The sequence below is a fragment of the Artemia franciscana genome, chromosome 15 (assembly GCF_032884065.1).
Source record: "Artemia franciscana chromosome 15, ASM3288406v1, whole genome shotgun sequence".
NCBI classification, from domain to species: Eukaryota; Metazoa; Arthropoda; class Branchiopoda; order Anostraca; family Artemiidae; genus Artemia; species Artemia franciscana.
In genome coordinates, this window is record NC_088877.1 from 3,157,525 (window position 1) to 3,171,898 (window position 14,374).

Genomic DNA, 14,374 nt, shown 5'->3' on the forward strand with positions numbered 1-14,374 from the left:
AGGCCTTGAATAGATTAAGTTGGAGGAGGAGTGTGCGTAGCTGTGTTGGCCTCAGGCGGCTTGGTGCTGCCGTGACTTATTAGTAGTAGTAGTATGAAATTAATCACCTGAACTCTTTTGAAGCACTAAATTTCGATAGATTTTATGTACCCCATATTCTTTTGAAAAAACTGAATTTCAATGGATATTCAATCCTTCAAAACATCTTGATTTTTGTTTTCATATTGTCAGGCTTTATATTGAAGCTATCAACTACAGTATTTTTCGAGGACTGCCTCCCCCCCCCACTTTTTGGAGACCGTTAATTTACGAAAATACTGTCATTAAAAGATTTAAATTTAGATAAAATAGCATTATGCTGTATAAGGAAAGATACTTTCGTATCTATTTAAATCCAAAGCTAAAGTAATTTGAAAACCATTTTTACATAAAGAAATCTAATTACACCCATAAAAAAAAGCATAAAAACACAGTGAAAGAAACTTTTAATACCTTAAAATTGTTGTCTGAGTTTGTCACCAGAATTCTTTACTGTCCTTCACACTTAATCTTACTTACAGGAGTTATGCACATCCACAATTCAAACTCAGTGACGTAGGAAGGAGATTTGGAGAGTGCAGACCACCTGGATGCCATCCTTGTAAGGGTGACAATAAACTGATCCAAAAGGGCTGTTTTCATGTTTACTAGTCAGTTTGTTATCTTCACAAAACATTGCTTTCGAAAAGTTTCATTGCCACCTCCTATTTGTTTTAACATGGATTGCAGTGGTAGTAGTGCGAATGAGCAACTATTGATGTTCTAAATAATGCTAACAGGACGAATTTGTTGAAAAATATTGTATCTTGTTTATAATTGATTGCATATTAAGTTACTTGCGTTAAAATGTTTACATATAAAAAAATTTAAAACACACAATTTTCCTTTCCATTTACTTATCTGTTTCCATAATGTAAAAACTATAACTGTATTTTTTTTTATTATTATTATTCTATCTTAAACAGTTAGAGAAGAAAGAAACACTAAAATGAGGAAGGTTGACAAGTGGAAATTCTGGCCTTGACGTCAGATAACCTTTCTATGCCATTGTTTAAACTTAATAATTTAATGTTTATGAATTTTGGAATTTAAGGTAAAATAAATTTAATTGAACATGTTTAAAAATAATTTAGCTAAGTTACTTACTTAACTATTTAATAGGACCAAATAGCCGAATTTAATAAATTTAACATAACTGAAGGTTTTGGATAAATATAACTTAAACTGATAAAGAAAATACCTATTTGACTTGGATCTCGGCAATCAATAACAATAATTTCAGATGGAAGACCCATTTGACAATCTGTTGAGTAAAGCGCCAGTGTCCCACTGTAACTGAACTGACAAGTTCTTACTGATGTCTGATTATTTAATTCAGCTAATTGTTTGCCTAAAAGAGGGAGACCATTAGTAGGCATGCGCTAATAGGCCAATGCTACAAATGCAAAGCAAAATATTAATTTATAATAGCCTATCTTCTGTAAGAGCAAACATAGACCTTTCTATAACTAAGATAATAGCAACACTTTTAAATTCACACATTTTGTCTGTGGTTGCGCATAAATATATGATTTTACTGTAAGACGGGGGGAGGCATTTTTAACATAGGGTAAAGGGCTTTTTGGACAACTATTTTCTAGATTTCGCAGAAGGGAAGGGAGGTTTCAGATTAACCTCAGCGGAGGGACATTCCTTCAGGCTGTGAGCAATGTAATTGTAGATGCCTGATCTAAATAAAATGAAGATACAGAGGAACTCCATTTCCCCAAATGACATTAATATGCAAAATTGAAAATTAGAGAAATACAACACAAACTTCAGAGTGATCCCACTTATGAGGGGGGGGGGCTTAGGAGATGGTTACCCTCCTTATATACTTTAAGTTTGCTTTATTGTTATCACAAAAAAAACCTTTTTATTTATGTTGAAAGGAACAAGCTCTATTTGTGCTTCTTAAAGGTTATGTGATGCAATTACATTAAGAAACAAACAAATAAAAAGGCCTTTAGGCCAGGCCTATTTATCCTATAGCCTACAAGCTGTACATGGTTCAAAAACACTTAAACTAGCGAAATCGGTTTACTAAGAGATGTATTGTAGGAATAAATCTAAGAATGACACTATACTATATTCTGTAAAAGAAAAAAATTATAAACAGTTTTGGATGACCAAAGTCATGGCAGCAAGTCACTTAAAATTTAGAGCCAACTATGTTACAAGTCAACTATATACATAAGTTTTCTCTATAAAGTCCATTATGCTGAAATTATGATAAAGAAATCAACAGGCAGATTTTAATGTGCAAAGATGCACACCCTTGTGGTGATGGGTCAAAATTCGAAAAAGTACATTTCTGGTAATATTCTTCTGGGTTTTTTTTCAAAGTAGTCTTTGAAAAAACTTCCTTGCCCCTTCTATGAGCAGAGGTATGTTTATAGATTGTTTATGTTTGAATTTTATATCCCTCCCAAAACAAAAATACTGAAACAAAGGTATAACCACTGTTATACCCCTGTAATGGCACCACTGTATCAGTAAATTTGCTTTGAAAATTGAATGTACCTGTTTCTACATCCCATTGAATAAGTCTATTATCACCAGCACCAGTTAGAAGTTGAGTTGTGTCCCATTTGACATCTAAAGACCAGACAACACCAGTATGTCCGTCATATGTTCCAAGTCTTTCACCATTTACAGAATACCAAACACCAGGGCTGGAATCTTTGGCTGATGAAAACAGCAAATCTCCATCTTTGTTGTACTTGATCTGTGTGATTGATCTTTCATGACCATGTAGCATTAAAGGACGCTGAAAAACAAGTTACTCAGTTTTACCTGTGTTTATTTGTACATAATAGAACTAAAAAATTTTTATAACTAAAAATATAGTGGAGTCTGTGAACAAAAATTGAAGCTTAGCTATTCAATTAACAATACCTTGAACTTAGAAGAAATATCTAGTCATCAACCTAATGATTAATGTCTTTTCTGGACATATTAGAAGACATTAAGTTTTTTAACTGTGGGATTCCCTACACGTTATTATTATTATCTAGTCGTCAACCTAATGATTAATTTCTTTTCTGAACATATTAGAAGACATCAAGTTTTTCAACTGTGGGATTCCCTACATGTTACTATTATTATGGTTGACCACAAAAAACTAAGTTGACAGGTGATTTTTCTTTTTTTTTTTTCTTTTAGTTTCATCGAGAAGTATTAAGCAAATTAAAAAGAAGAATTTGCACACAATAAGTATCTTAAAAACTGATCCTAAAAATAAGTATCCTAAATCAATTTTTGTTGAAAAATCTCCATATGAACTTCTACAGTTTTTGGCAGTAGCAGATACAGCACAAATAATAAATAAGAAAAAAATGTAGCCAAAAAATCATCAAAATTCAGCTAAAAACATATGACACCAAATAGTTTAGCTTTCCTTTGAAAGCGTAGTTGGCTTTACAAATTATGTTCTGGTCTTGAGAAGGCATGGGGTTGTCAGCCCTACTCATGTTAATTTTTGCTTGTTTTCAGTTTGAATTGGTTATTTTTGTAATTTCTGTTCGTTTAAGGTTTTATTTATGTATTGATGGTGATTTGTGGTAGTTTTACATTGAAAATTTTATTTGAAATGCTTTAAACTCATTTTTGGCTTAACAGAGCTCTTTACTCTTCTTTGACATACTTATTTTGTGGAAAAAGTTGTTCAAATTAATTTCGGTTTGTTTTTTATTCAGATAGTTTTTTTTTATGGAAAAAAATTATGTGTTTTTGTTTTTTTCTATTAGACTCCATAGTTTTTTTACTTGTAAATTAATTGACTTTATTTCTTTAAGAAGCTCTTTACTTTTCTTTAAACACATGTTTTGTGGATAGCCTAGAGTTTCTTAAAATTAATTTTTACAAAAAAAAACTTACATGAATGTAATTTAGAATTTTTTTAATGTCTCTGAAAGATTCCAGGTCCCCTGGCCTTCATCTGCCATATTAGTCCCTTAAAGAGAGTTCATCATCAGGGCACTACCCTCACTCATTTAGGCCTGGCTGCTCATGAGTCATTGAAACGCATCCAAAGTCAATAATAATAAGCAATCAATAATCAAAGTAAACAGTGATGTGGGCACAGTGTACTATTAATTTTTTTTTTCTTTTTTTTTAGACCAAGGCACTTGGTATAAAAGGAGTTGTCATACAATACTTTGAAAAGGGCTCATTCAATTGGAAATTAAAAGGGCTAGTGCCTTTTTTAATAGTCAAATATGATTGGAGGGCAAATAACCCCCACACCCATCATTTCCTCAAACACATCCAATCAAAGTTCTGAGACAGCCATTTTGTTCAACATTGGCCAAAAGGTCTAATAATTACGTGACTGGGGATGGCAACCCCCCCCTCTCAAAGCCCTCAGGGCAAGGTTTGTAACTTATGCCAAAAGGGCATGAAAGGTTCTTATAGAAAGTTTGGTTGTATAAACCTTGGAGGGGGCTCAATAGATAGGTAATTAGAAGTTCTTGTGCATTTCTCTTTGTATGCTAAAGTTTGACTTTTTTTTCCCTTGATTCTTTAAGAAAGACTTCAAAAACATTAAAGCCGTTTAATAAGAACAAAAAGCTTTGTCAAAGCAATAAAGACTTTAGTTGAATGAGCAAAGGAATAAGGAGGGTGAAGCCCCGCTTGTACATGGACTAGTTTTTGTCTTTTTCAATGTTGTTCTGTACTTTCACTCATTTTTTATTAATTTTAATGTCTGATTGCTAATCAAATCATGCTGAAAAATCTGGCTCCCTCAAGGTGGTTTCAGGCACCATCCTCTCTCTATACTCTCCACCCACCAACACTCTTTCATAACAGATGATTGGAAGTTATACCTTGCTATACACAATTTCATCAAACATAACCTGAATTAACTTGGTCGCTACTAGAACACTACAACCCTCTACCCCATGCCTCAGCACCAATAATAAAGGTGTAGAATAAAAACTATAAATGGGAACTAAGAAGAATAAGACAACAAGTCCCAAAGAGTCGTTTAGTTTCCATTTGAAGACTCAGTGAAATCTAGAAAATTAGGCCATTTAAGTGCACTCCTTTGGGTATTTTAGCCCCCACACTATACACAGACCCACCACCTTCCCTTAATAATAGACGCTTTCTTTTTAAGAAAGCTTATTATTCTTATTAAACAGCCATTGTGTTTCAGGAGTTGTTCTTAAAGAATTGGGACAAAAAGTACAAACTTTAGCATAAAGTGCAAGGTCTTGAGGAGAGGGCAGCCCCTTTCATATACATAATCATTTCATTCCATTATTTTTTTTGTTGCTCCATACTCCCAGTTGAAACAAGCTTTTCTTTACTTTATTTCTGATTGTTCTTAAATAATAATAGGAAATCCAGCTCCTGCTCCATGAAAAATTCCTTCTCCCACCTTATTGTTACTGAATTATGTAACACCATAATTAAGACAAATATAACTACTATGGAAAATCGAAAAACAGAGCTCATATTTCTTGAGTTACACTCAACTCCAGTCTCTCAGGAGAACCATGAGAAATTTGTCACCACTACCCCTTCCCTAAGTATTAGACACATAACAAATCTCAATGACAGAGAGCCAAACATAGGAATAACACTACTTGCTTCAGGTTTGTTTAGTACTGACAGGTTTGTAAAAGCATTGCCTTAAGAGTGATTTATCTCAGTACCTTTTTGCGATTAGGAAGTCTTGCCCTTGAAGTTTTCTGAACTTTGCTAAGATTGAAACATGGAGGGATTTTACCAAAAAATCCTGACTTTAATATGTGTTCCAAACATTTTCAAACTTCAAGGTAAATAGTGTACAATAAATATTCTGAATAACTGAAATTGGAGTAAATTTAGGGCTATGCTCAATTATAATTAAATTTCTTCATAGGCTATTATCTTTTGCGCCTACTTCTTACCAACAGCTGATTGACATTGACAAATACAGCAAGCTAAAGAAAAAATATAAAGACATCAAACTTTTGTATATAGCCTTGCAATAGTTTATAAGCGAGAGGCAGGGGGGGGATGCTAACATTATAACAACAATGATTATAACATTTAGAAAGAACAGTACATGGAGGATATAATTCATTCTTCCTATTTGATTTTTTGTCTTATTACCATACACCTACACAAGTTTTACCTAATTCAGACCAGCAATGTAAGCAAGACTGGTGATCTTTTTAAACAGTAGAAAATACGAAACGAGTATTTATACTGATATCAAAATTTCTAGAACTTATTAAAGGATAAGGTAGACTAATTAGAAAGTATAATATCATGCTATAATAAGGCAAGATGCTCAGTAACCAGAAAGCCAATCCTAACTTCAACAAATCTCCATTATTCAACCCAAAAGTAGATTGTTTCATAATTGGATTTGTCTACATTTTTTTAATAGGTTTGTGATTAGCCTGATCATTTTAACCATATAGAGCACAGCTTAAATTACACTGAGTCAGTGGTGGAGTCTAGTCCCAGGGATAAACTTTAAGCACATGCATAAACTTAGAAGATACTGCCCAATCTTATTATTTGGATTTGGGTAACTTATGTATTATAGCAATCCCTGTGTTGTTCTTGATCTGTTGTAAAAACTGGTTTCTCTGTGTGCTCTGAAAGATAATTAACTAAACATGGGTTAGATAAACTACTATGCAGGTATATTTTAATTTACACATTGAATATATAGAGCTGGTTAGGTTAGGTATTTAATATAATACATTCTTGGCTTTCCATCAGTCTCTGTTATACTTTCCATAATTCTGTCCTTTAAGTCCATTGTATGGACAAGCCAGACTGTAATAGGTTGCTAAACCATAAGAATGTCTTTTTTATCTCGTCAGTGAGTACCCAGTTTGACTCATTGTTGTTTTATGGTAAACATAAATCTCATAAAACATACCAAGAAAAACTTATTCAATGCTCAGAATGTTTTAAGTTTGGACACACACCTAAGCACTGTTTTTCCTCTAACATAGTCTGCCCCAATTGCCTTGGTTATCACCCCTTTTCTAATAGCCCCTAAATGCATCAACTGTGAAGGTGATCACCAGTCTACAGATCATAACTTATGTCCTAAATATATCCAACAGGCCAAAGCTTTAAGGATCTTCCATAAAGAAAATGTTCCATTTCTTATAGCTCTAATGGATCTAGCTAAGCTTTCCAGAGGACCTTCATTTTCAAAAATTAATTAGGCTACTCCCAAAAACAACCTAAAATAGGGACAGTTATCTCCAATTGAGATGTATATCCCTTACCTGGTTAATGAGCACCCCAATGTAATCAAACTAATTTCAGCCCTGCAAGATGCTAGATTTAGTCTGAAATCATTGTCTGAAAGATTGGGAACTTCACCTAATACTTTCACTCAAGCCAATCCTATACAAAATAGAGATGGTCCTGATATGTCAAAACTAATTAAATATGTGGCATCAGTGGATCAAATCATCTACTCAAATTTGTCAAAAGCCATAAAAGCTACAATAGCTAAAAACACTCCTGAATACTGCTTTTCTATGTCTAATATAAGAGATAGGAATTGACTTATCATCAATTCTTACCATGTATAGAGTATGTCACCTATCCAACTCCGCCTATGGCAATCAAGCCAATGATCCTACAATGGAATTCTGTCCCTCTTAAATCAAACAAACTTTACAATCTTATAAAATTTGTATCTAATAATAAAATGGGGATCATATGTCTAATAGAAACCAATCTTCATCAGTTCAAGAAAATCAAAATGCCTGCTTACAAGTGCTACCAGAAAGATAGATCTACCAATAGAAAGAAGGAGGGGTTGCCATCTTTGTATATGATTCAATCCCTCCTTCCCATCAACCATTAAATCTTTACAGGGATGAGATTGACATCATTGATAATACTCAACCTAGCTAATGGTAATCATCTTGTCCTTAAATCATTGCATAATCCATTTGGAAGCAATGATATCCAAAATGTTTTGGAATCTGAGCTTTTAGGAAATAATTCTTTACTTTTGGTGATTTCAATGTGCATAGCCAACTCTGGGAACAAATAGTCTGTAGTCACAAAGCAGAAAGAGGCATAAAGAACATTTTTTCCAACATTCCAGATGCTTTGATTTTCACTCCATTTAATTTCCAAACCTAATATAATGTTTCATCTAATACTTTCTCTACTATTGACTTGCTACTTGGTCCATCTTCATATTATGGTCAAGATCAGATGGTAAAGGCCCCTCTTTACAATCTAATCACTGCAATTTTAACATCAATTCAAAATGTATGCTATTCTCTCAAACCCCACATACCAACTTCTAACATCTCCAAATGCAATTGGCCCCTGTTTCAGGAGATACTAAAGGAAGCTGATTTTTGCTTCATTTCAATTAATATTATTGAGTTCAACCTGAAAAACATCCTGTTAGTCAGCTAAATCTATCATACTCATGACTAAGCTGATATTTTTCAAGGGTTCCAAGAGACCCAAGAATCAGAAGAATGAGGAGTATATGGTTACAGTTCAGGCAAAAAGGAAGGCTTGTAAAATATTTCAGACGAACCCCATCAACAGCAATTTCCTATGAGCAATCATGTGCTAAAGTTAAATTGGTATCTAAGAATGTTAAACAGTCCACATGGTTCAATATTAGCTCAAGTATCCCAAATTTCTAAGATTCACAAATTTATTAGCCAGCTCAATAGTGGGAGCCAGTCTAATCACAACTGTAATATAATATTGTACAGGATGGCTCTCCAATTGCTTCAGATAACAAGTTCTGACATCCATAAAAATGAACATAACAATTGAACTAATTGTTCAATTGTTTAGTCACATTTGGAGGTCAAGAAATAAAAATAAATCAAATGCAAACAACTTGGTATCTTGGAGTCATTGTTGATCAGAATTTAAGCTGGAAAGCTCATATTACTAGCCTAAGGCTTAAGTTAGGAAGGAACATAGGTGTAATCTATCATCTTAAAATTTTCCTTACTTTTTATGTTTTAAAATCAATCTACCATTCTCTTGTTCATTTGTATATTAATTATTGTTTATTATTTATTTCGGTATGTTTCAGTCACATATTTCTCCTATTGTGAATTTACAAAATATAGCAATGAGAATCCTTACCATGTTATTTTATTCCCCAGTTTCTCTTCCTGATCACTTTCCAACTAGAGCACATATGAATCTTTTTTTTTTTATCAAAATCTATTGCTATTACCATTAAAAACTAAAATCAAAGCTCTGCTAATTAGGAAATATTAATTTGTGAGTAGCTCCTGGCCCTTCAGCTATTGGATAAATAATGACAATAATTTTAATAAATCTTTTATGTCATTTATTTTTTGGTGTGAGATAGAGTGAGAAGTGTGATGACATCCATTTTTTCTGGGTTTGTTTTTTATACTTTTTGTATTGTTGCATGGCTTTCAAGCCAGTCTCTCTGATGGGGATATTATGTGAATAGTTTTAAATATGTATAGTTAAAGAATAATAAAGAACTTGAACTCAAGAGATCCCCCCAATCCACTTCAAATTTTCTCTAGTGAGATCCCATATTCAAACTCTGTGAGGCTACTAGCCCTATGGATAGATTCTAAAATGTTACAGCATGAACACATTAATTCTTTGAAATTCATCATCATTAAGAGACTTTGTGTTCTAAAGAGACTTGCTGAAAATAAATAGGGATACCACCCTAAAGTTATATACCATCTGCATTTAAAACCCTGGGATCTTTATAACATTCTACAATTTTAATTGCTCTGGTTTTGCAAAAGCATACTACTTGTCTAAATTAAAACAATTTGCCTAGTTTGGTCTCCATAGGTGAAAGAGTATCCAGTCAAAGGAAGAAATACTTCTTGCAAAAATCAAGCTTATGGAATCAAGCATGTTGTGTATGAACATACCTCTACTTTGAAGTCAACTTGCACTAATGTCTATTCTTCTTAAAATCAGTTTCAACTAGAGTCAATATTCCTTTTATGCATATCTCTTTATTTGCTCTGCCTTGGGAAATGAGTCCACCTATTTGACAAGCAGAGCTTGTTCCATTTAATAAATACCTAATTCTTATTTATGAGATTCAAACTATTTTGGCTGAACAGATTCTGAAGTTGTAACCTAATCACAGATAAATCTATTGAGACATCCAGGGTGAGAGAGATGGAGCAGGAGTATGTATCCTATCATTGAATGGTAACCTTTATTCACCCCTTCCAATTTGTCTGCTGAATTATGTGCCATTTGCTTACTCCAAATTGGTATTACTCATAGCTCTAAAAAAAAATTAATAGACTCAGCAACAATAAGACTAATTAAATATTATAAGACAGCTTCAGAACCTTTGGGCCAAAGACAACCAGATTTATTTCCTACATGTTCTGTGCCATATTTATGTTCTACTTTGATAAAGATCTTCTTTATTGATAAAGGAACATGTGCCTTTATAACACATGTCCTGTGCCATAAAGGCATCAAATTTGATGGCTGCTGAAAGGCATCAAATTTGATAGCAGCCAAGGCTTCATTCCTAAGCCCAAGTCCCTCTGACCTCAATTCACAAGACATTCTTAGGCAAAGGTGTAATGTTGATCACAATAAACTCATTGAATCTCCTTTTCATACTAGACTATATACAGTACTATATTACCATCTGAAATCAGGTGCCCTTCTTCTCAATAGTTTGTTATTTAATTAGAAGTTATATAACTCCTCTCTACACTGTGTCTACTTCTCAACAAATGGAACTATCCAGGATGTCTTATTAGATTGTCAGCTACCAGGCGTTGAGACTATTTTCCTTGAATTGTTCTGCTACATGTCTAATATACCAAATACCTTCACTGCAATCCTAAATTCTAACCTTCCTTGGTACATTAACAGAAATATATTCAAGGCATCTACTGATATCTTAAAGAAGAGACTAATTGATTAGTGATCACTAAAGCATAATGAAGACAATAGAAAAGGGGTTGATTCATCAATATGTTTAGAATGTGCAGAAAATAGTATGGGTGAGTAGGAGGAGCCATATAGGTACCTGCCAGCCTAGAGGCCTTAAACTGCTAGAGATAGGTAGTTAAAGTACCTACACTTCCTACAGCCCAAAATAGAATTAAAAATTTTAAACAGGACTATGGGTTGTTAAGTTACAGAAGACTTATCTATTTCTAGGGGCTTGGTTACAGACAAGGATAAAAAATTTCTGATTATCTGAGGATACATTTTGGAGTCAATGGGGTGAACAAACTTATTGGTAGCTCATACACCATCTATATAAAATTTGGAAATGCAACTATTTTCAATCCAACATGAACACAACATAATTTATTCTTCCCCTAGGTGAAAAAGGATTGGTAATTATAAAGAAAGTATCTAATTATGTCTTATTTTAGACAAGAGATAAAGTTGACAATACATAGCAACCTTTGTGACAAATCAATTTGTTTTTCTTTTCTTCTAAATTGTAGAAAAAATCTCTTATGATATCTATTCTTAAATCACATTCACTAGCATGGGCAATTTAAGGTATTTAAAAATCTCCCACTTAAAATTGAAAGACAACAGTTTTAGATGTGGGTCATTTTTATCTGCTTTGTCAATCAAACCTTTATTGCTTGCTAGAACATGATTATTGATCAACAATGTCTTGCCAGAACAAGTTCTTGAATAATAATGTCATCAGAAAAGATCTTATGATTTAGGCAAGATATTTGGCATATAAAGTTGGTCCTAGACAATATCCAAAGTTGGACAACCTTTACTTAGATAAGCTTAAAGTGTGCATCCAAGATTAGGCCCTATTGTTGACTATTGCATTTGAACTTGTTGGTGTTGCATAGCCAATGTAAAAATATTTAAGCAAATAAACATGCTTGGACTATTGAGGAAATTTTCAATGGCAAAACACTCAACTTTCTAGGTGTGACAGATATTCAGACTAAATCTTTTGTCAATGAATGTGTTAATCCTTATAGATTCAAATTCTGCAATTCAATTAATAAGAAAAAAAAATTATGAGGCTGCTGATTCAGATTTAAAATTAATAAAAGATGATCTACAAAGATTAAATAAATGTGGTATTTTTGTTTGCTTCCAGCATATTCCTAGTCATAAAGGACTGATTCTTAATGTGACTGCTGAAAGGCTAGCAAATGAAGCAGCAAATTTTGACCCCCAACCAGAATCAAAATTGAGGAACCTACAAGAATTTATGAAATGCTGCAGACAAATAAAGTGTCTACCATTTCAAAATTCCCTATTTTGTCCTAGAGAATACACAGTATGGTACTATAGACTGAAATCAGGATTTTCTTTCTGAATTTCCAATTTATTAATGAAGATCTATTGTGTTGAAGAGAGCGAGAGTGAGTAGGAAGAGCCATATAGGTACCAGCTGGCCTCTTGGCCTTAAACTGCTGGGGACAGGCAGCTCAGGTACTTGCACTTCCCATAAACCAAACAGAAGAGAAGAGGATGAAAAAGAAGAATTTATAGTGCCATCTAGAAGTAAAAGGGGTGAAAGAACTGTATGCAGTCTGTATACCCTCTTACAAATTCTGGAAATGGAATTCAGGCATATTTTTATTCACTGAATGGAGGAGGGAGTATAAAGTGAAGCAATTCATTTTTTGTTAGGCCACCTACTCTCCTCTGTAAAAAACAAGCAATATTTTGGTCTCACTATTGATAATAAACTAAAATCTTGCACTTATGCTAAGAGGTCTGCTGCTGGTGCTAGTTCAACTAGCCTGTGGGACTGGTTAAAAATTCCCCTAAAGTCATCAGTCTTCAAGAGCCTATAAGGAACTTGAGTGTCTTAAGCTGGAAGTTGGGATTTCTCTTGCCTCCCCATATTTTAGAAACTGACATAAACTAAGTTCTTGAAGATGGCCAGGGACAAGCCACCAAAATCATATCTGGTATGCAGGGGCTTTGCTATGCTGCAAGACCATCAAAGCTGAAGCTCTCTAAACTTGTTAACAGAAAAAAAAGGGAGGACAACACTTTAGCCAATAAGTTAAGGAGGGCTAATACTCTCTCACTATTATTCCCCACTGTTGGTCTAAACTCAAGAACTAGGGGTCATCATCTGAAACTTGTGGTAAAGTTCTAGTTAGTTGACTTCTTGTTATCTCAAAAATGGTTTAGGTTAGGAAAATGAAACTTTCAGGGATGAATCTACAGACTAATGTATGTACTGGAAAGGTGTTTTAAAGTACCCACCTCTACTCCTTCTCCCCCAAGAGGGCCTTGAAATTGGCCTACATGACAGGTCTATACCTATTGAAATTTTGACAAAACAAAATTTTACCTTAATTTTCAGTTACTAGTTGCTTTTTTTAACCTTTAATTCCAAAAATGCAATTCCTGTTATTTGAGTAGAATTTTGAGCCATATCAATGTTTTTTTTTCAAAATTGGGAAATGTAGTTGTATATTTTTAAAACCTTGTAAAATGGAATTGAGCAAAGTTATGAAGCTGAAAACAATTTTGTTGTACTTCAATTAAGCAGAAGATCTATTTTGCAAGTTTTCACTTTTATAACACACATATTGTTAAAGGTCATCAAGGTCAGGGCCCTCTAGAGGGAGAAGGAGTGGAGGTACTTGCTTCATAATACCTTCCCAGGACATGCTTTAGTCTGTAGATTCATCCCTGAAAGTTTCATTTTCCTAACCTAAACCCTTTCGGAGATAGCAAGAAGTTAATTAACTAGAATTTTACCAAACTTGTCAAGCAGTCTACCACATCTAGAGTCTATACTCAATTATTTTCATTACAAATTGTCAACAGTTAGAACAAACTATTGTAAGAAACAGAGAGTGGTCTTCCAGAGTGTATGAATTAATAGGGATACTACAGATCATCCAACTGCACCTGGTCATTACACAACTTCAAAAAAAGGTAAAATGCTAGTTAATTGACTTCTTGCTACTTTTATGAATGACATAATAGAACTTGAGATTGTTTAGAAGAATTCCAAGCTCTTAAAAGCAAATTTATATTTGGCAAACCTAAGCTATATTTTTACAAAGTCCAAATAAAATTTCATAATCAATTTACCATTTCTGTAGATTTCTAAACACAATTCCTATTCATGCAATATCCGAGTGTTACTTAACTAATCCTTTCTTCTAGTTATTATTTGACGTTGCCAATGGATAAAATTATGATGAAATCAACGACAATTCGAAATAGTAAAATCCCAGACATTTTTTTCTGTCGAACTATTCAATTTTGAGGAAAATAAAAAACAATTTTCTCATGATACCACATACTGTTATAAAGCCTCAAAGTGATTTTCATTACCATA

General features: G+C 33.4%; 2 protein-coding genes across 2 annotated transcripts in view; one reads left to right on the plus strand and one right to left on the minus strand.

Annotated features, from left to right (window-relative positions):
- LOC136036705 (eukaryotic translation initiation factor 3 subunit I-like) overlaps positions 1-14,259 on the minus strand; it is a 32,170-nt gene extending 17,911 nt beyond the window's left edge. Inside the window, exons 1-3 of the mRNA XM_065719027.1 lie at positions 14,125-14,259; positions 2,602-2,848; positions 1,280-1,429 (exon numbers count right to left, since the gene is read on the minus strand). Of these exons, the coding sequence (XP_065575099.1) occupies positions 1,280-1,429; positions 2,602-2,848; positions 14,125-14,127 (400 nt within the window). The 5' untranslated portion in view covers positions 14,128-14,259. The remainder of the gene's footprint in view (positions 1-1,279; positions 1,430-2,601; positions 2,849-14,124) is intronic.
- LOC136036707 (zinc finger protein with KRAB and SCAN domains 1-like) overlaps positions 1-14,374 on the plus strand; it is a 264,716-nt gene that overhangs the window by 190,277 nt on the left and 60,065 nt on the right. The window lies entirely within an intron of this gene.